Here is a 22,868-nt window from a genome sequence, read left to right as displayed (position 1 = left end):
TAATCGACTAAAGCATGAAACATATTGTTGACACGTACGTCCCTAGTTGACGTGACATGTCAAAAAATCAATCCAGAGGGCGCTCTAAATTGCTCGGCCACGTAAGTCAGGGTCGTATTTTTCTTCCTTGGACATTTTAATTACATTATTTTACATGCTGTGATAATATGTGAGAATGGTATAACAAAACCCAAGTGTTTGTGAAAATATTTTTGCCTGTACCTCGTCCCGACTGCGGTAAGTGATGGTATTCAATTCCGTCCTTTCATCGCCCATCCGTCATCGTACAAGTGAATTAGCATGTTTCAATTAAATCCTGTTCGATATCAGCATTCAAATCATAATATAAACATTTTAAAGTATCGGGCGAAATAACCGTAAAAGTTTTTGTTATGATTTTCTTAAAGATAATTACTTGAACGCAGTTATATCGTTCCAGATTGACAAGCCATGTCCAATTTACCACCAAATCCATTTAACAACTTCCCGGGACCGCCTCAAGTGAACGCTAATGCGACGCCGCCAACATTTAACCATAATCAGCAATTTGGACAAGTTCCATTGAGCCAATTGCCGCCAGGATACGGAGGATTGAAACAAGATCCCAACTCGAATAGTCCTCTTCATGCACCATCGTCAGCGCCCCAGAACCATGTGTTACAAAACGTTAACAACTATAGTCAGAGTGCTAGCAGTTCACCCGCCTTCAATCAACCTGGGATGATGCAGCCTGTGCAGCACAGTCTGCAATCTTCACCTATGAGACCACCAATGTCAGCAGCTCCCAATTCATTACCAAACCCCCTGCCTCCTCAGAATGTTCCCCTGTCATCTGCCAGTCCTAGAACCGTGTCAAACGCCAACTCTTCTCCAACTCCTTATCCTCCTAGTTACCAACCTCCGCAGCGACAAATCAATGACAACGCTCCACCACTCATTCCATCTAGTCAAACAAGCCAACCTCTTGTGAATGGTCCACTCTCTTCTCAGCCCCCTGTTGGCCCTCCTCCTGGCCAGTACCCTGCTTCATCAAGTGCTTATAGCTCACCTCCTGGTAGCAAGCCACCTACTTCAGGGTATGGTCCAGGACTAATGAATGCACCCTATGCCCCTCCTCCTGTGTCAATGGCTAAGCCACCTGGGCCTGCAATGACAAGCCAACCTAATATCCCATTTTCTAGTGCACCTATCTCTGGTCCTCCTAGGAATAGTCCTTTGGTTCCTGGACCACCACCTAGTGGCCCTCCTACTGGCATGCAAGGATTCAGTGCCCCGCCACCTTCAGGACCACCTCTAGGGCCACCAAGGCAAATGGGAATTAATGGTCCCAGTGTAAGTGGGGCACCAACAATGCCTCCTGCGCCACCTAAGACTATTGGCCAGCCACCAGGGCCTATGGGACCAGCAAGTTTACCTCCAATGGGCCCAGGAAGTGCACCACCACAGTCATATCCAGGACAATATAAAAATGGTCCATCGGGGCCATTGGGCCTACCAGGTCAGCCCATGGGTCCACCAGGGCCACCTATGGGCCCACCAGGACCATCCACTGGACCTATGGGGCCTCCAAGTTCTTTTAGTGGGCCTCAGAATCCTCCAAGTGGAGCCCAAATGCCTCCTATGGGGCCTTCAAGTTTGCCACCAATGGGTCATCAAATGGGGCCACCTCCTGGTCCAATTGTGCAAGCAGGTGCACCACCCAAGAGCAATATGCAGAATAGATACCCGCAAATGCCTCAACAACCTGGCAATTATGCTAATCATGAATCTGCGCAAATGCCGAGCCTGAGTCAACAGCAAGCAAACATTATGAAGCAGTTTCCTCAGCAGTACAGCACTCAAGGAGTGACCCAGCAGATGGGGCAGCTGAGTGTGACTAAGCAAGGGTTTGACCAGCTGTGGGGTCATCACATGGTAGATCTGCTGCAGTGTAAGCACATACTGCCTGAGTACCCTGAAGACCCTCCGGAGATTAAGCTTGCTCATCAGTTTGCTGAGGCATCTAACTGCAGCCCTGAGTAAGTATTGATTTTGTTTTTAAAGAGTGAAAGTGCGAGTATGACGAGTTTAAACATCTTTTATAATGTTTCAAACCTTTCAATAATGCTACTAAATTAAATTATGTAGCTATATAGAAGATGATGACCTCCTCGCTATCATCCAATATAAAAACAGTTTTCCTCCTGTATAATTGTTTGGGCTGAGAAACATTAATAATTGTTAAACAAGAAGTATTTACTTTTCACACTCAAATAAGGAAGTGAGATCTCACAAAATAGTTCCAATTACATGAATCATGTTCATTTTTGGATAGGAAATGAGCTGTGTGTAATTTATGTAAGATTCCCAGAGATACAGTCAACGCAGTTCACATTCCTAAAGTGATATAAGCTGTATATAATTTATTTCAAATGAAACATCTAAACAAGATATTAGAACATTCATCATTGAATTTGAAAGCAATAAACTTGCATTGTTTGTGGTGCACAATTCAAATTTTATTATTTATTGACTGCACTCCATTGTCTGCACAGACATAATTGTGTATCACCTTATATTTCTTTTCTATATTAATAGATAGGTTTATTGCTGCTCATTCAAGTTTTAACCGACACACAAAGGATGTTATCAGGAGAAGAGATAAAATATGTCTACTGTGTACTGTTGCATAATCTTCTATCATTGATATGGTTAAACACACGTATTTTGTTAGAAGGTCGAGTGCCTAGGTACTTGTTTAAGCAACAGATTTGATGATAGAAAAATTTTTGAGGGTTTTTAAATATTCGTATATAGTATGATAATGATCTTGAGGAAACATTCAATTAATAATAATCAAAAGTAACACTGTTATGTGACCCGCTTGGACGGTGTAATTAATTAATGACACAAGATTAATTAAAAGTTAAATACTTTGTTTTGGTGTCAACATATATTCATGTTTTGTTATAAAAATATGACTAAGATTATTTCAATCTAATTTATCAGTTGTAAAAATATTTTGCTGAAATTAAACATTGTAAAGTCTGTGCAACATATTTATTTATTTATTAAAGGGCTTACCAACAGCTTCTGTGTAGATTAAGCTTAAAGTACAATTTCTGTTATTAGGACTTACACAGTCGCCAATTACAGGTTTAACCAACATACGCTAAATAATGATAGAATTTGAAAGTAGAAAATTATACAAAACAAGAAACAAAAACAAGAAAACACTTCTTATTAAAATTAAAGTAAAACTAAACTTGTTGCAATAAATAACACACATAAACTTATGAGAACAATAACGACTGTCTTAGAAATACTTATAAAACTATATTTTGTGAGAACATCATGAGATCAAAACTTATGGTAACTAAAAATGTAAAAAATATAAATTAAAGTAGAGCAATAGAATAACATAAAAACATAACATTTTATGTAACATTTTGTCGATGTTGCAATTTTTGGGATTCCAGTAATTGGGCCTTAAAGATATTAATCGAGACATTGTAAATGTCAAGATCAGCTGATTTAATCACTGAGTTCATCTCTCTGCTGAGTCTGACCAGTGGCGAGTTTACTCCTATATTGGTCCTAGTTGCTGGAGTATGATACAGGTTGGTTATGGGATGTCTAGGGATATTATATGGTACTTTTAGTCCCACACTTTCCACAAGTTTCATGCAGTCTAATTTGTTATTTAATAATTTGAAGAAAAACAAAAGATCTTGCATCAGACGACGGTCACGTAGGGTACATCGAAGATAGTACCTATTAAAATATGATTTATTTACTCACTATCATATCACAATTTGTTTGGAACATGTTTTAATTTGTTATTATTTGTATGCAGGGTCTTTAGATGTACAGTGAATCGTATTCCGGAGACAAACAGTCTACTGCAAAAGTCCAGATTGCCTCTGGGAATATTAATACATCCATTCAAAGATCTCAATGTAAGTATACCTTTTTATTGTTAAAGGGTAGGTTGCACTATTTAACTATAACGATAACCAGCCATATACTTTCTATCCATTGGTCAAATCTGGCATTTGATAGTTTAATATGGTTTGCAGTTAAATAGTGCAAATTACCCTATGTAAATTGCATTATTATTTATTGTATATTTTTTTCATACATACATTGACCACACTTGCAATATTTATTTTTGTGACATTGCCTTTAAGTGTTTTATCCATGCATATGTTATTATTATTGTTTTATAAATATTTTTACACTGATGTTAAACCTATATTTGACACATAAACCAGTATCACATTAGTAAGAGACCTTTAATTTAGAGGTCGTCGCATCCTTGACCGGTATAAGAGTAACATTGAACGCATTATCGATCGAGCGAAGAATTTCAAATGAAGTCATTTTGGCGGTAAAAGTATGAATCTGTAATGATTTTCCTCTTGTGGAAATTGTGAATGAGTTTTTTTTGAGGAAATAATAATTTCCTCAGTGATAGTAGTATTGAGTAGTAATCTATTAATATTTACTGATTCATTTATGACATATGTTTATGGGAATAATCTTTGCATAACAGTGAATTGAAATTAATATTATTGTATCATCGATCAAGGGGGAAAAATCACTTAAATTATTGTTATTGCAATTTCTCTCTTCCATTCATATTTACAAGTCAAGAGCATAGCCTCGGCATCTAACTTGAATCAACTTTTTTCCAATACATTTGTACCATTTTACCTTCAATGAATTTCTGAGAGGTCAAGCTCAACTTGCATAGTTCCAATAAGTAGGTTTTCAACAAAAACGCTCTGTATCAATATTATTTGATAAAGTTCAATAATTATTTCTAAAATTTTACATCTGCGTCATGTGATTGCACTTTGGACTTTGTATTCTAGAGTATAATATCTTTGGAGTATCAAAACAATGAATCATAAATAAACTAAACATTCAAAGAGTTTTTATATCTCTTAGTATTGTAAACTTTTTGCTATTTTTACTGGCCAGAACTCTTTTACATAATGCCATTCAAACAGGTGTCGTAATTATATTCTAGAAAGAGTTCTTATGTTCGTAGTTATATAACTATGGTTATAAATATTACAGTATCGACTCATGTTTGTGATATGATAATGTTGCTTTAAATAGAAATTATCACGGTTACAATTTTAATGGTTTTTGTAATGAATTTTCATATAAACTAAGTAGATAGACAGACAAATGCAAATGGAGAAATCGTGTTTTTTAAAAACAAAGTTTTTTGATTTGTTTATTTTCACAAGACTGCCAAGAAGGGTTATTTATGCACTAGTTTAGTAAATAACACACACCCAAATAACATAAGTAATTAGCTTAAACCTACCTATAAAAAACATGGCTAATTCTACTTCACTGCATTTGATTATTATCAATTTCAATCACAATCGAAATGAAATTGCTTTACATAATAAAAGTTCTGTTTTATTCATCATTATCGTAAAATACTGATACACTCAGCTGCATCCGGTTAGATTGAAGGCCAATCCCAAAATAAATAAAAAAAACCTCCCCCTTTTTGAGTAGTTTGTTGAAAACTTTTAACTTTTTTTTTTATAAATAAACCTTTTTGTTTCCAGCACTTGCCAGTAATACAATGCGCGACGATAGTGCGATGTCGCGCGTGTCGGACGTACATCAACCCGTTCGTGTACTTCGTAGACGCAAAGCGGTGGAAGTGCAATCTATGCTACCGGGTCAATGACCGTAAGTAATTATTTATGTAGATATGGTAATATTGATATGCTTTTGTTTGGTTAATTGGTAGAAGGGATGGATGATAGTGGTAATAAGTTAATCGCAGGGTAAATTCTGTCTTGTGTTATGAAGGTGTAAGTTTAAGTAAGTTAGTAGGCAGGACATACTAACTTTATGTAGACCATTATGAGAGAGGCATAGTAAGCCATCGTATTTCTATCACCTGCATCAGTACAACTTTAGTCTTTGGCTTTTTACTTAGTACTTAAACTAGTACCCACTTAACCAAGGACCAATTTTTAAGCATGTGTTGTATGCTGGATCCTGTGAAATCCCTTACTGCGTACTTTCACTCATGATAATATAACTCAGTTACCTTATATACATACCTGTAGGACTATAGGATAGAATCATCATCCTCCGAGCCTTTTTCCCAATCATGTTGGGGTCGGCTTCCAGTCTAACCGGATTCAGCTGAGTACCAGTGCTTTACAAGAAGCGACTGCCTATCTGACCTCCTCAACCCAGTTACCCGGGCAACCCGATACCCCTTGGTTAGACTGGTGTCAGACTTACTGGCTTCTGACTACCCGTAACGACTGCCAAGGATGTTCAATGACAGCCGGGACCTACAGTTTAACGTGCCATCCGAAACACAGCCAATGGTGTCCAAGATATACTTAGAAAGTACATACAGACTTAGAAAAGTTGCATTGGTACTTGCCTGACCTGGGATCGAACCCGCGCCCTCATACTTGAGAGATTGGTCCTTTACCCACTAGGCCACCACGACTTTTGGATAGAATATGCCCATAATTTTACCTATTCATGCAAGTAAATATTCTGACTGGCAGTTGGCAAACGCAGTTGACCTTAAGAAGGACATCAGCAATATAATTATTTAATGTGCATACTTAAAACGGAGCCTTTATAACTCCTTATCTGCTTAGGTATATCTATAGTCGTGTAGCTATATTCTATATACCAGATATATTTTTAAAAGGCGCATATAAAACTGGAATGTGGCTTTACTCTCTAGGTGACTGTTGTTTACAAATACGTAGTATCATATGTGCAAACATTGACTCAGAATATCTATCTATAGAGTACAAATACGTGTGCTAGGGTCATATATGACGTGTTCAAGTTATGTCAATTCTAATGTGGATGAGGGATGGAGTTACAAATTAATCAATAGTGAAAATAGCTGTCAGTTTTTCGCATTCCGAATTAAACTTTGAAAGGAGCCACTCTAGGCAGAAATATTTTTTTTCTTTATTTCATTCATACGGCCATAACTGAAAATGAGGTGTAACGAATTTCTGTTATTAAGCAAATACCTCTTCAAAATAAATAAAAAATACAAAAAAGTCACTTCATTATGATTTCACAGAATGATTTAGCATAAACGTGCACAGTTCAAAGATCACATAGAGGCGACATCTTAAGTGAACTAACTTTGTTTCAAATGTATACTCATCTCATAAGTCGAGATGTTAGAATGTTGAGTCTGAGAACTTGTCTTTGTGAATGCGTATTAGTGACGTCACATGCCTTCGATTGTTTTATGTTGTAGAACCCTAAAACAGTATCACCACCTAGTAATATTTGTACCATACCAATTGTATGTAGTATTATTTTAACTAATTACAAAATAATTGTTCTATTATCACAACGTAACTAAAACCTGTGGAATTCACGAAACACCGCGCTGATGTTTCATGAAATAGTTGCGAGTTTATCAAAATATAATCTTGCTTATCTAAATTGCTGACTTAAAATGTTTGCTTTTTACCCATCTCCATTTATACAGATTATCTGATATTTGAATAGTATCAATGAGTAGGATCTCTTTTTACATGGCGTACTTAATTTATAAAATTGCTGAAATCATAAGAATTTATTTTCTCTCCCAGGCATACCACATTCCTTAGACAGAATAAAAGGCATAACGCAAAAACGCAGCGCAAACGCGCATAAGTAAATAGGTATGGAAAGGAGAACCACTGCACGGTTTAGAACATTATCCTTTATTGAAAGCTAACTACTATCCTTTTCCTGAACATGGTCACTTCAACGCCTGTAGTGGATGGTATTTCATTAATCCATTAAGTAGTATTTATAAGCAAATAAATTCTACTGGTTATTTATTTATTTATTTTGGTGGATAAGAATAAGAATCTTTTATTTGTATGGAACACAGGGTACACAGATGTTACATTGGTTATATATGTTCTGCATTTATTATGTATTTATTGGTTATTTATTGTGTATTTGTTTATTGTGGTCATAATTACGGATTACAATAAATCAATTAGGTAATTTTATTATGATAAATTTAATTATTTAGCTTTGATAAAGTTTGGTCTTAAATTCCCACTTTTATCTGCTCTTCTCAGTGCCAGAAGAGTTCCAGTATGATCCTGTAAGCAAGTCCTACGGCGACCCGACCCGTCGGCCGGAGATCAAGTCAGCGACAATAGAGTTCATTGCCCCCGGCGAGTACATGCTGCGGCCGCCTCAACCAGCTGTGTACCTCTTCCTCTTTGACGTGTCGCAGATCGCCAGGGATTCTGGATATTTGCAGGTAAAGATCTATAAAGTAAAAAAATCCGTGTTAGTTACACTACTTATAATCCAAGAAGGGCTCAACCGTTTAAGATGAAAATTAGAGGGGTACACAAGTCCCGGGAGAAGGACATACTATAAGTCTTTGTTACCATCCGTCTGCGGAAGGCTGCTATCTCGGGACGCAGGTGATACCACGGGTGAAAGCTAGCTAACTATATTTATGGCGTTGACTACTAGCTGTTTGACGCTGCTACCCTAACTCGGATAAAATACACCCAGTCTGTCTGTCGATAAGCTGTTTGTAGGGTAATTGAAAAATCGATTATTGTATTAAATCTGATAGTATAATGGAATCTTAGTTTTAAAGATATGGAACCCATTTCGCCATTTTCATTTCACTATCGTGACACACAAATCTAGGTAATTTATTTAACGTAACAATTTTAAATACCTTTTAAATGAGTATAAAGCTAGTTACAATACCTTTAATGTTTGAGATTATAAGATATCTTTATCATTTATATTATTTTAAGTAGAGTGATTCAATATTATTGACCGATAATTCTGATATTGACTGATATGAATATTTTGACATTGCGGTTTTTTCTTATCTATTAAGTACCGTCTACATTTTGATAATCCTTTACAAAATGTCCAAAAAACAAATATAATTGTTTCTGTGACTGATTTATGCTTTTAATGATTGATTGATGTTTAAGATTAATGCGAGTTCAAGTGAAAGTTGTTTATTTGCTCTTTTATAGGGCATTTGAAGTTCAACAACCTGAATAATAAACAGAACTTCATAACTAGGTAAACTGTTAAAAAAAAGTCGCTACTTTATTGTCTTCCTCTTTTTATTCTGACCCAAGATCTTTTCACTAAATCACAGAATTAAGCATAAATGGCCCTAAGCGAAGGGCCTTAGCAAATTGAAATACAGAAGTTTAAAAAAAAACAACAGAATTTCGTTCTTCAAACATCTTGTCTTCACCCACTCACTAGCATTAAAAATTAGAGAATTAAATAAAATAATAAAACTAACTAGAAATGCCAATTCTTTTCAGGTGGTATGCGACACTTTGAAAGAGAACTTGGAGTCGCTTCCAGGGGATACGAGGACACAGATCGGGTTCATCTGCTTCGACTCTCACGTACATTACTATCTCATGAGCGAAGGACTCACGAGGCCTAAGGAAATGACTGTACTTGATATTGATGGTGAGTTGCCTTCTAAAACACTTATGGAATGTCGAAAATTAGGCATAAAAAGTAATTGAACCTTATTCATAGAATAGTTGTGTGTTTAAAATTGTAGTGTAAATTATGTATGATCTTCCTTAAGAAATAGGTTAACTTATAAATGCATACAGTCGTCGTGCTCAAGTCCAAATTGTATAAAGTTTCCTTCTTCCTTCGAATACGTAGAACTGACCCAAACATTGAAATACTCAGCCTCAAGTTCACTGTCAATATAAATGTCCGTTTTCTTAAAACCACTGTTTACTATCCATTTTTACGTTCCTTTTCGTTTGTTGTAAACTGTCATTTATGTTGTCTTGTCGCTGAACTTAGTGGTCCATACAGGCCCGCCGCTAGCTGTTTGTTCGCCCGCGTGCAAAACTGATTATGCCGCCCTACGACTACATACGTTTTGTCAAAAAATATATAAGGGGGGGGGGCGGATCCAGGGGGTCCGGACCCCCCGCCCATTCATATCCATCTTACTTGTCCAACAGAAAAAAATATGTACATGCACCGCTCTGATTGCAGAAAACCCACCTACTTTTGGATAAATAACTATTGCAATACATAACATACATTACACATAACTTTTTATTTACTTGAAATGTTCAGAGTAACCTAAGCCCTAAGCAGTCCTGGGTTAGCCCATAAGCAAACTAAGCAATTGCTTAGGGCATCAATGCAGTGCAATCATTACCCAAGTGGCCCCTATGTATTGAAAGATTGTGATTAACTTAAACTAACGCACTTAAATATCTATAACAATGTTTAAAGTCAGTAAAATACGTTATTTGGTGGGTTTCCCGTTGAAAACTTATAAGACACATTCCATATGTAAGGAAGCGCGAGCGGAGCGAGCGCGAAATTTTTATTTTTAAAGTACACTAAACAAATAAAAATCACTGTAAATTAACAAAGCAAAGTCAAAAAGTAAGAAGCACAGAAGTGAAGTGCAAAAGCCGCGAGCGACGCGAGCGCGATTTTTTCCTTAGAGTTTTCATGAAGTAAACATATCATAAAAAGCCATAACGGACGTGCGCGAAAAATGTTTATTCGGAATTGAATGCCTCAACAATTAAACAAAGATAAAATGCGATATCTGACATGGAGCCGCGAGCGCAGCGAGCGCGAATTTTTTTTGGGGATGCAAGGGGTGAAACAGTCAAAATTGATAGGAGACGACGGCTTTTTCCGAAATTTTATTGGTTTAATTTTGCCGCCCCCTAAATAGCATTTGCCCCACGCTACGCCGCTGGTTGATCTTAAATCGTTTTTAAGAATCTTTAATTTTGAAAATGTCCTTTCAACAGATGTACCTAACTGAAACCGGCAGTATAAGTAATATTCTTACCGCTATTGCTGTGTTCGGAAATATTGAAATCAAATCATTAGTAAAAAGATATTGTATTTTTTAAATATTACGTGATAACTCGCTAGATTTGCCGCCCCCTAGGACGTGCCGCCCGCGTGCTGTGCACGCGCTGCACGCCCGCTTACGGCGGGTCTGGGTCCATATTCCATACGTTATTAATATTCGACCCACAACTTTACAACGGACCTATCATTTCACCACATTAACCACCTCCATTGTCCACAGATGTATTCCTACCGTCCCCGGAGTCCCTGCTAGTGAACCTGGGCGAGCGTCGCGAGCTGGTGCGGGAGCTGCTGACGGTGCTGCCGCAGCGCTACTCCGCGCCCGCCGCCCCGGCCTGCGCCCTCGGGGCTGCGCTACAAGCTGCTTATAAACTTGTGGTAAGGTTCCTCGTTACTATTACATTAATTGAGTGATGAAAATCAAGGTTAATGGAGCTTCATTAAAGTTAAAGCTTCTTTAAATCTATTGCTGACTCTTTCTTTCTCTTTCTAACAAAATAAAAAGTGTTAGCAATAGATTAAATGAACCTTTAATTTTAATGGAGCTTTGTGCAACTGACCGTTAGTCATTTTGCACATACTCATTAAGCGGATACTCCTTTTTGGAAATAATGATTTTGCACAGTCCATAATTTTCGTAATGACAATTTGCACAAAAACAACACTATCTGGAGTAAAAAATCATATAACATTTTTTTTGTACATTTTGCAGGCCGCGACCGGTGGTCGTATCACAGTATTCCAGACATGCTTACCGAACGTTGGGCCGGGAGCGTTACAACCGAGGTAAGATTTTATTAATACATTATTATACCTACAATTGTGCGAACCCCTTACCCGGGGTCTTCAATCACAAGAAAGTTCATAAGTGCTTGTGAAAGCCTAAATGAAATAAATGATTTGACTTTGACTTTGACTTTGAAAAAACCAATAGCAATCTCCTAACAGTATCTGTTTCAAAAGTTGGGTTAATTTTAGCGTTCTGGAACAGTGTAGTTAGCCTAGACTTTTCAAAGGTACTTTTTAAAAACGTTTGACTTGACGAATGTTTCTTTCTATAAGCTGACTATTTTAACAACCACTTTTCGACCATACCATTATGGTCCACAAATGAATACCTAACTTTTCGTTCCAGAGAGGACCCCAACGCCCGATCATCCAAAGAGGTAGCCCACTTGAACCCCGCGACGGACTTCTACAAGCGCCTGGCGCTGGACTGCAGCGGCGCTCAGATAGCCGTCGACCTGTTCCTGCTCAACTCGCAGTATGCTGACCTGGCTACGCTTAGTACGTTCTATATTATTCACTTATTTATATTACATACTTTTTCTTCTCATAACATCTCGAAATTAAGAAAAAAAGAAGAAAAGGCAATCTACAGTGTTATCCACTGAGTCGAAAAACTATCTATAGACGACGGGTTATTCCCTGGGGGAACTGTGTGGTAACTACTTCCAGTACTTGGAAGTAATATAGAAATGTCACTCGGGGACAGTCTCGTTTCTCAACAGTGGAAGATTTTTTATTATCGGTTCACTAATTTTGGACCCTTTTTATATTTCGTTATACAAACACCTCTGTGATCTAAATCGGCATTGATTAAATAAAATATAAGCTGTATATTCAATGGTTTATGCTTACTAAATGTAAACAAATGCTTCATCATATTATTTAAACGTTTTTCACACGAGGTACGTTTTTCACATTATTTCTCTTATCTAAATATGACGTCACAAACAAAGAATGCAAACATCAGAAACAACTGAATAAATACTCGATGTGCGTTTATATTCATCTTTGATCATTTGTTGCTTGAACAACAGTAATTTTTCATGATTTTCAAACTAGATTAAACCTGTTTTGATACATATTATTGTACTATGGGATTGATTGTATTTGTGTTTTCGACCCTATGTAAATTTCAATTAAACAAAATGCTCGTCTTCTATCTGTTTGGACAATTTCTCAAAACGAAATATAAAAACATGCTCAGGATTAAATGCTACTACCAATATAACATGTCATTTACAATTTTGAATAGAAAGTTAAGAACAAAAATGCATTATAATATCACATCTATGTACGTTTATGTATAAGCGCCACAATTTCAACTTCCATTAGAATCACGCGAAGCGCTTCGACACACATAGGACAGACCAGCAAATATTATACCCTGATTCCAATTTGGGAGAGGAGCAGTCTGTTTTCTTCTCCCATACTTTCTCTATCTGCCGTCATTTCACAACAGACAAAGAAATGTTTAATTTACCTTCATTTATATTATTATTATATGTTATTATTTCTAGGCGGTATGAGCAAGTTCAGTGCAGGCACAGTGTACCACATGCCGCTGTTCCGCGCGGCGCGGGCGTGGCAGGCGGAGGCGCTGGCCAGGGTACTGACGCGGTACCTCACCAGGAAGATCGGCTTCGAGGCCGTCATGCGAGTGCGGTGTACTAGGTCAGTATTGTATATTGTTCCTTCAGGCGGAGGCGCTGGCCAGGGTACTGACGCGGTACCTCACCAGGAAGATCGGCTTCGAGGCCGTCATGCGAGTGCGGTGTACTAGGTCAGTATTGTATATTGTTCCTTCAGGCGGAGGCGCTGGCCAGGGTACTGACGCGGTACCTCACCAGGAAGATCGGCTTCGAGGCCGTCATGCGAGTGCGGTGTACTAGGTCAGTATTGTATATTGTTCCTTCAGGCGGAGGCGCTGGCCAGGGTACTGACGCGGTACCTCACCAGGAAGATCGGCTTCGAGGCCGTCATGCGAGTGCGGTGTACTAGGTCAGTATTGTATATTGTTCCTTCAGGCGGAGGCGCTGGCCAGGGTACTGACGCGGTACCTCACCAGGAAGATCGGCTTCGAGGCCGTCATGCGAGTGCGGTGTACTAGGTCAGTATTGTATATTGTTCCTTCAGGCGGAGGCGCTGGCCAGGGTACTGACGCGGTACCTCACCAGGAAGATCGGCTTCGAGGCCGTCATGCGAGTGCGGTGTACTAGGTCAGTATTGTATATTGTTCCTTCAGGCGGAGGCGCTGGCCAGGGTACTGACGCGGTACCTCACCAGGAAGATCGGCTTCGAGGCCGTCATGCGAGTGCGGTGTACTAGGTCAGAAAAGAACATCAAATTGTGTAAAATAGAGATAAACTTGATTTCATATAGTAGAAAAGCCTGCCTGCTGCCTACGGGCCTGCTGGAAGAAATTTCTCTTGAAATAAGCTGTGCCTATGTACTATGTGTTCTATCTTTCTTCTTTTCTGTATTCTGTGTGTGTATCTGTGTACATGAACTATTAAATAAATAAATAAAATCTAGCAGCAAATTTTGGGTAAGTATTTGTGGCAAGCTGAAAGCTTATCCTATTTCTCTCCTTTATACCCTAACACGAAACTGCAGACCTGGTTGGTGAGCAGTGCGGCTAAGGGTCAATTCCCACTGAAAGAGCAGCGGCCGGCAGCGGCCGTAAGAGCACGGAAAATGTAAGAGCGCGGCGCCGCGCGGCCCGCCGCGCTCGCGCTCAATCCCTTGCAATTACGGCCGCTGCCGGCCGCTGCTCTTTCAGTGGGAATTGACCCTAAATCATCTCTTAAATTAAAAATAATATATATTTGAGGCAATCTGCATATCGTATATGTTGTATTTGTTAGTATCAACGAATCATGCAGTCGAAAATGCTCGAATAATCACAATACATAACACTAATATAATATATCTTTTATTTCACAGAGGCATAACAATCCACACGTTCCACGGCAACTTCTTCGTGCGATCAACGGACCTGCTATCTTTGCCCAACGTGTCTCCGGACGCCGGGTTCGGCATGCAGCTGACCATAGAAGAGTCTCTGTCTGACCTGCAGCAAGTGTGCTTCCAAGCCGCCCTGCTATATACTAGTAGTAAAGGTGAAGTCATTAACATTTTTCATTATAAATTGCCTACTAAATGGTGTATTTTATAAAAGGACTTTCGGAATGGTTTGATGACGAGGAGATTCTGAACAAAACGCGAAAGCCACGACCGACTACAGCGCCTCTATATCGCTGTAACCGCACGTTTCCCGATGGGTCTGTGTGCGGAGGTTACAAGGTTGCATTCAAAACTCTTTCTCGTATCATATCACATCTCGTATCATATGCAGGCGTCGTTTGTGTGTTTAAAATTTGCAATGTGCCTGTTACACAAGTCCATTGTACTCATTGTAATAACCAAGATTTGCAAATGATGCACATTGTATAAGATATATCCCACTACCATATTTCAGTTCATTTACAATTAATGTTGATACTACTCTTTTTTTGGAGCAGTGTTGATTAATAGTAGCGATGTCGTTTGTATTTATTTAACAATGGATTGTTTCAGGTGAAAGACGGATACGAGTGCACACGCTAGCGTTACCGACTGCGAGCACTTTAACAGACGTACTGCATTCTGCTGACACACAGTGTATTATAGGATTATTAAGTAAAATGGGTGAGTTTGCATTACATTTTTTCTAATTTGTTGACATGTGTTGTATACATATAAATAGTAGGTATCACAATTACATTTATTATTGTCCTTGGTAATGTACCTACACTTAAGTTAGATAGAATCCTGGATTTACTCATTTTGATCAGCCCGTTCATACAGGGTACTTATTTGTCTTTACTGGATACATGGATTTTTATAATTTTGTTTCATTAATCTAATTTTGTTCATTATTATTTATTTAAAATATCGTTGGAATCTGATACTGTTATTGTTTCGTCTGGAGTTCCACAAGGATCCATTTTAGGTTCAACTTTTTGTCCAAGTGATATTTTAAAACCGCGTCAACGGAACTTCATTTATTCTCGCGCGCTTTTGGGACGGTTCTTGCGGCAAATACTGACGGCTGATTATTATCCTATTCTAATCTTTTTTAACATTGCAGCGGTGGATCGGTGTATGACAGCATCGATGAGCGAGGCCCGCGAGGCGGTGATGAACGTGGCAGTGGACGCGTTGTCCGCGTTCCGGCTGTCGCAGAACTTGCCGAGCGGCACGATGAGCTCAGCACTGCATGCGCCGATGTCGCTGCGGTTGCTGCCGCTTTATCTGCTCGCCTTGTTGAAAACGGTGAGTTTTACTGACTTAGAAATACAAGGTGTGTCGTTCACAATCACATTAAATCCTATCGCATATACTTCATGATATTCTATGGCGAATTGTAAAACAAATAACCTAATCCATTCAGTGGTTTAACCACAGGAGTCATTTTTCGTTTTTATAGTTTACAACATCATGTGTAAAGCAGAGATAAAGTTAGGAGTATCGAATGTTTTGATCAGTTGACAGCTGTCAGTTTTCAAGGGAGAATTTCAATTTTTTGGAATGACTGACTTTTATATGGTGTTCTAATTTTCGCACATTTTTATTCTATTTACTTTGTTTGAAAAATTCATTTTTTTATTTTTAAGTATTTTTATTTTTTCTTTGTGTTAATCGACATATATTAACCAGTATATTAATGCATTTAATTTAATGTGATTATGGACGACACACCCGATATATGTTACTTGGGGCAATGTAGTGCAGGTTTACAACAGTGAAAGATTTTTTCAAATCGATCAAGTATATCAGAAGCCTTTAATGTTAGAATAAATAAACTTGCAAAATTAGTTTATTGTATATTTGTATCGAATAGATAGCTTGGTAACGAGTAATGTCAGTGAAGTCAAGTCTGTGACATAAGTTGAGTGACTTTTTCATATGGTAAGTAAATAGATATGCTTCTTTCTTCATCCTCAAAACCACAGAACTCGAGTTCTGAGAGTATTATAATAATTATAGTGCGTGTTGAAAGGGATCGATGTAAAGCTCGCTCTACACTGAGCCCGCGGACCACGCGCGATGGCCGCGAAATGCGTTTCGAAGAATATACGAAACGGCCCCACACTTTTGCTCGACTTTCCATTGCGCGCCGTCCATGGGTAAGTGTAGAGCGGGCATAAACATAGTGTGCACTCGCGAGCTCGAGTCCGCCTGGCCGAGTCCACCGTGTCCACGACACGCGGCGGTGCTCGGCCTTCCGAACGCGCGGTCGTCGCCACACTCGCGTAGTGCACGCCGCCGCGAACGCACGCGTGCTGTTATCTGTCCGCGGCTACAGCACGTTCCGTATTTTGACGCGTGTGACTGTTATTATTGGCCAGCCAAACTAACTGTGTTTCACTGACAAATACATAATTTTAATGTATTTTTTTTTACAGAAAGCGTTCCGCACGGGCACATCGACGCGACTGGACGACCGGGTGTCGGACATGTGCTCGCTGAAGGCGTCGCCGCTGCAGCAGCTAGCGCGGCGCGTGTACCCCGAGCTGTACCCGCTGCACGCGCTGGCGCAGCACGTGACGCAGCACGACCCCGCGCCCGACCCGCCGCGCCTGCAGCTTACTGCCGAGAGGTGTGTACTGTAGTTACTGTGTACCCGAGCTGTACCCGCTGCACGCAGCACGTGACGCAGCACGACCCCGCGCCCGACCCGCCGCGCCTGCAGCTTACTGCCGAGAGGTGTGTACTGTAGTTACTGTGTACCCGAGCTGTACCCGCTGCACGCAGCACGTGACGCAGCACGACCCCGCGCCCGACCCGCCGCGCCTGCAGCTTACTGCCGAGAGGTGTGTACTGTAGTTACTGTGTACCCGAGCTGTACCCGCTGCACGCAGCACGTGACGCAGCACGACCCCGCGCCCGACCCGCCGCGCCTGCAGCTTACTGCCGAGAGGTGTGTACTGTAGTTACTGTGTACCCGAGCTGTACCCGCTGCACGCAGCACGTGACGCAGCACGACCCCGCGCCCGACCCGCCGCGCCTGCAGCTTACTGCCGAGAGGTGTGTACTGTAGTTACTGTGTACCCGAGCTGTACCCGCTGCACGCAGCACGTGACGCAGCACGACCCCGCGCCCGACCCGCCGCGCCTGCAGCTTACTGCCGAGAGGTGTGTACTGTAGTTACTGTGTACCCGAGCTGTACCCGCTGCACGCAGCACGTGACGCAGCACGACCCCGCGCCCGACCCGCCGCGCCTGCAGCTTACTGCCGAGAGGTGTGTACTGTAGTTACTGTGTACCCGAGCTGTACCCGCTGCACGCAGCACGTGACGCAGCACGACCCCGCGCCCGACCCGCCGCGCCTGCAGCTTACTGCCGAGAGGTGTGTACTGTAGTTACTGTGTACCCGAGCTGTACCCGCTGCACGCAGCACGTGACGCAGCACGACCCCGCGCCCGACCCGCCGCGCCTGCAGCTTACTGCCGAGAGGTGTGTACTGTAGTTACTGTGTACCCGAGCTGTACCCGCTGCACGCAGCACGTGACGCAGCACGACCCCGCGCCCGACCCGCCGCGCCTGCAGCTTACTGCCGAGAGGTGTGTACTGTAGTTACTGTGTACCCGAGCTGTACCCGCTGCACGCAGCACGTGACGCAGCACGACCCCGCGCCCGACCCGCCGCGCCTGCAGCTTACTGCCGAGAGGTGTGTACTGTAGTTACTGTGTACCCGAGCTGTACCCGCTGCACGCAGCACGTGACGCAGCACGACCCCGCGCCCGACCCGCCGCGCCTGCAGCTTACTGCCGAGAGGTGTGTACTGTAGTTACTGTGTACCCGAGCTGTACCCGCTGCACGCAGCACGTGACGCAGCACGACCCCGCGCCCGACCCGCCGCGCCTGCAGCTTACTGCCGAGAGGTGTGTACTGTGTGTACTCAATAATATTGCATGTTAAAAACAGTTCAGAGACAACAGACAGTTCGCGGATTGTTTGCGAGCTGTTCCTGCGCCGCCCGCGCGTAGATCGCGGGTGACCTCAGCGCCACGCCGGACCATTGCCGTGGCTGAAAGCGCGCAACTCGCTACAGGCCCGCGAGCCTGGTGTGCACGCACCCTAACCAAACACACGCAAACTACATACATCACGTTTTGAAGAAGAAACAAGGTTGTACTGTAAATCGCTCCTGCAGCTCAACGCGCGTGTTTGTAAACACAGTAGGGAACATTTTTAGCTTCAAAGATGATTATGCGACCTTTAAATAACTAAAAATGCATTGATGAAAACATGAAATGAAGTGATTTTTGCAGCTATGTTTCGTGCAAATTACTTTTTGTCGACAGTTCAATGAATGATGCCCATTCATGCGCAACTTTCGCAACTCTAACAAAATAAAAACATACTACTTACTTTTCGTTTAATCACCATCCTTCCTAACGTAACTTATTAAAATATTTTCTCCAACAGAATAAGCATAAACGACGCCTACCTACTCGACGACGGCGAAAGCATGATCATCTACGTATGCCAGGGCGTCAGTCCTGCCTTCCTCTCCGAAACCTTCGGCGTGACCGCCTTCTCACAGCTGCCTGATGAAATGAGGACTCTGCCCAGGATCGATACTGATGGCAATGTGCTGTTGCATGCGTTCATTGAGAAGTTGAATGATGATCGGCCGTATCCTTCTGATTTGCTTATATTGAGGTAATGTTGAATTTTATATTCGTGCAAAAAAATGTATATTATTATTGAAGAAAGCAATGGTGCGAAAATACAGCCATAAATTGACAAATAATCACAAAAGTTTCGTGTTTTTACCCCACTGCCAAGAAGGCTTATGTTTTTTCTGGATAACTTTAAGCTTATCTCTCATTAGTTGCGATACTGTGAAATCGCTTACTGCTAAAATGTTTTAATATTTAAGCGACACTTTAATGTTATAGTAAATTTTTAGTTACCCAATTTTAATTATCTGATTCCACAGAGACAACTCACCGTCACGAACGTTATTCACGGAGCGACTGATAGAAGACCGAGTGGAGTCGGCATTCTCCTACTACGAGTTTCTACAGCACGTGAAGAACCAAGTGAAATGAGTTCCGCGAGTGACGTCACTCACGCCTCGGACTGCCTGTGTTAGCTAGCGCCGGCCGCTACGACACTGCCCTATACGATAAGCAATTAGCACTTCTGGTTTTCGAGTTTAGAAAACTAGTGGTAGTGGTAATGTCAAAATCGATCCCAAGTTAAACTTAAATTATTTATTTCAAAATTAACATGTCCGGTCTATATTTATGTGCTCTCTCGATCAATGTAGAACAATTTAAAAGAGTAACACGAGGCTATAAATTATTTTGTCGTTGTAAGAACTGATAATTTATTTACACTTGTAACAATAATGAAATGTTGCTTCCAAACATTTAAATTGTTAGGAGCTTGATAGTTACTCCTAAGAAGGTGATTTAATGGTGAAGGGGTGTCAAATGATTAATAAAAGACGGAAAATTATAATTATAAAGTTCCCGGGACGATGGAAATATAAAATTACGGGAATGGAGCATCATCAGCTTCGATATATCAGTGACCCGATTCCCATAGGTTAGAACTCACTTTAGTTAATCTCGCAAACATCACAATTGGGAAGCAAATAAACAAGAAACGCGACAATATAAATATTATTATGTAAACTCGAGCCAGAAGCGCTATTTATTGTAAATGTCAAAAAATATAGTAGTGTCGTTGATTTGTGAAAATATAATAAAGTTTAATAGATCCGTGCGGCAAAGCGACAGCGCGCTGCATCGTTGTATGTTATCGAAATGTTATGTTTATTTATAACCAACTACATAATGTGACGAAACAAGTATTTTACTGAACACAGTGAAATGATCCCTGTTACACCAGTTCCAAGTTATTTATAAAATATATTTTTATTTCTTGGAAAGACTAGCTTTTTTATTTCAAATGTTCGTTGCCTTGAAGGTTCGTTTTATCGGATTGTTAAATTATGCAATGAAAAGAATGTTATAGCAATAATTTTAACACTTGACCCGCGTGAAGCTCGGTAAAATGATACGATTGTCATCCAACAACTTGTGAAATAATATTTCTAAGGCTTTATTTGTATGCATGGTATTGCTTGCGTGATCGTTACCGGAACAAAACATACGAGATAAACTCGAAACTGTTTTTAATTTAATTTTAAGAAAAGTCCTAGAAATGAATTCCAAAAACGTTGTCGTATATTTTGTTCCGCGTCCCTGACTGACCGTACGACTGTAACCCATATGTGTTGTGTACAAAATATTTGGTATGTTTATTTTTTTACATAATCAGAGGGTGTGGCGAGATCGTGCACTAACGGCGAATGTATTTGCCCGTTGATGCAACAAATACATTTTTTATTGTTAATTCCATGTTAGGTGTATGTAGTTATCTTTAAACTTGTATCTATTAATCATAATTCGATATTATTTCACCACTGTAAATTAAATAAAATTATTTATGAAATTGTAGGTAGTGTGTTTTTTATACTGAAATGAGAATGGTTCGAGAGAAGGTGGAATAACTGTGTATTGTGCAACTTGTTTCTAATTGGTCTGTTCCTGGTTTCTGGCTTTGATTTATTTTTATTAATAAAAGACAGAAAATTGGGTCTAATTGTAACTTTTCATTTTTCTCAACAAACCTCAACTTTGTCGTTTCGGGATTCACGTACTTTATTCCTCTATTTATTGGCTATTTTTATGCTAACCCGACGTTCCTTTTTAACACATCCAGGCTTATAGGTACTAATACCAAATCTACAGTATGTTTATTTCTGTAATGAATTACAAAAACAGACCCATACGAAAACAAAGAAAGAGTAAAACAAAATGAGTCATGAATCTAAGATCAGTTTGATATAAAAATATCGAAAAGGCATTTGCTCGATGGTATATTTTAATGTCATTCATCTATAGTCGTTAGATTAGGTCTCTTTATTGGCAACAAAAACGCACAATCGAGCCTTGTAAATGTTCTCTATTTACGTATGTTGCACGCCACGGTTACAAATTGTTCTAAAGGCGAGATTCTACCGGTGCGGTGTTGCAAACAGTAAAAAATCCTTAAATGTCCACGCAATTGCAACCTTTGTGCGTAAACACATGCTCCCAAGTGGACTTGCTTTGAAACAAGAATTTTGGTGGAGTCTCGCCATAACATTCATTTAAAACGTAGCATACTACTACTACCTTGTTATTTATTATTTTAAATTGTATGTAAAAATCATGTGGTCCGGGATTCCTCTGTTAAATGGCAATGTATGTTGAAATTGGCGCAGTGTATGATGTTGAAATTAAGTGAGACGGTAAGCGTATGCCAAAATTAATTCTAGATCCCTACTGGTAATACATGGATGGATGTGCTATTGTCATTAAAAAAAGGGCGCATGAAATATAAAGTTTCTTTTTCTAACTGAAAAATTCAATATTTGGAAAGGCCCTTTATTTATTTTATTTAAATTGAAAATCTAAGCAACTATGGTGTAGTTCACGCCAAACTTATTGACGGCGTACGAGCATGCGGCCCATACTCTTGGTGGTAGTCGTTAAGTTAGGCACGAAAAAATCTTTTGGAGTTCCAAGAATATGCTGTGATTTCGTCTACGAATAAATTATGTATGATGCCCACTGTTCATGACTAATAACAATAACTGTTAGCAACTTTAAGATCAAATTGTTTAATTTAACGCCAGTGTGACTGAACTTAAGAGGAACATTGTAATTTGTTTCAATACAGACAATTCGAAATTATTCTTGTTTCCTTTTGAACGAATTCCTGTATATTCTTACCCTATAGTAGGAAAACGTAGTGAGGGCAGGCGGTATATAAAGATAGTGGTTCCAAGTGGCTTGGTTCCAATAGAGCTGGAACTATCACAGCAATATGAGTGTAAACTACATTATCATTGTCTAAGAAGGTCCACTGCACTATGGATATTGGTACATAAGTTTTGCTAATTTATTTATTTTTTCATTTATTTATTACATTTTAGAGCCGATTTCTCAATCGCCAGATAACGTTTATCTGAAAAATATGTTTGACGTTTTGACAGCTTTTATATAGAAAATATGTCAAACCGCCATATTTATTCCTCAGATAGAAGCTAACTGATGATTGAAAAATCAGCCCTTAATGAAAAAGAAA

At 40.0% G+C, this 22,868-nt stretch overlaps 1 protein-coding gene across 1 annotated transcript; it reads left to right on the top strand.

Annotated features, from left to right (window-relative positions):
* Positions 1–59: 59 nt before the first annotated feature.
* On the top strand, positions 60–22,474 carry LOC124630234 (protein transport protein Sec24A). The gene is made up of 16 exons (XM_047164003.1): positions 60–237; positions 440–2,018; positions 3,836–3,938; positions 5,574–5,700; positions 8,091–8,278; positions 9,330–9,483; positions 11,105–11,262; positions 11,597–11,670; positions 12,020–12,171; positions 13,191–13,344; positions 14,617–14,792; positions 15,250–15,360; positions 15,803–15,987; positions 17,121–17,314; positions 19,146–19,382; positions 19,663–22,474. The coding sequence occupies exons 2-16, from the start codon at positions 451–453 to the stop codon at positions 19,772–19,774; spliced, it is 3,693 nt and encodes a 1,230-aa protein (XP_047019959.1). The 5' UTR covers positions 60–237; positions 440–450; the 3' UTR covers positions 19,775–22,474.
* Positions 22,475–22,868: the final 394 nt, after the last annotated feature.

The sequence above is a fragment of the Helicoverpa zea genome, chromosome 5, assembly GCF_022581195.2.
Source record: "Helicoverpa zea isolate HzStark_Cry1AcR chromosome 5, ilHelZeax1.1, whole genome shotgun sequence".
NCBI classification, from domain to species: Eukaryota; Metazoa; Arthropoda; class Insecta; order Lepidoptera; family Noctuidae; genus Helicoverpa; species Helicoverpa zea.
The sequence above is the reverse complement of the archived record's forward strand: the minus strand, read 5'-3'. Positions and strand labels throughout refer to the sequence as shown.

Coding starts and splice junctions, on each gene's coding strand:
- LOC124630234 (XM_047164003.1), top strand. CDS start 451: ATGTCCAATTTACCACCAAATCCATTTAACAACTTCCCGGGACCGCCT. Junction 3,939..5,573: donor ATCCATTCAAAGATCTCAAT/GTAAGTATACCT, acceptor TTTTGTTTCCAG/CACTTGCCAGTAATACAATG. Junction 19,383..19,662: donor TCTGATTTGCTTATATTGAG/GTAATGTTGAAT, acceptor CTGATTCCACAG/AGACAACTCACCGTCACGAA.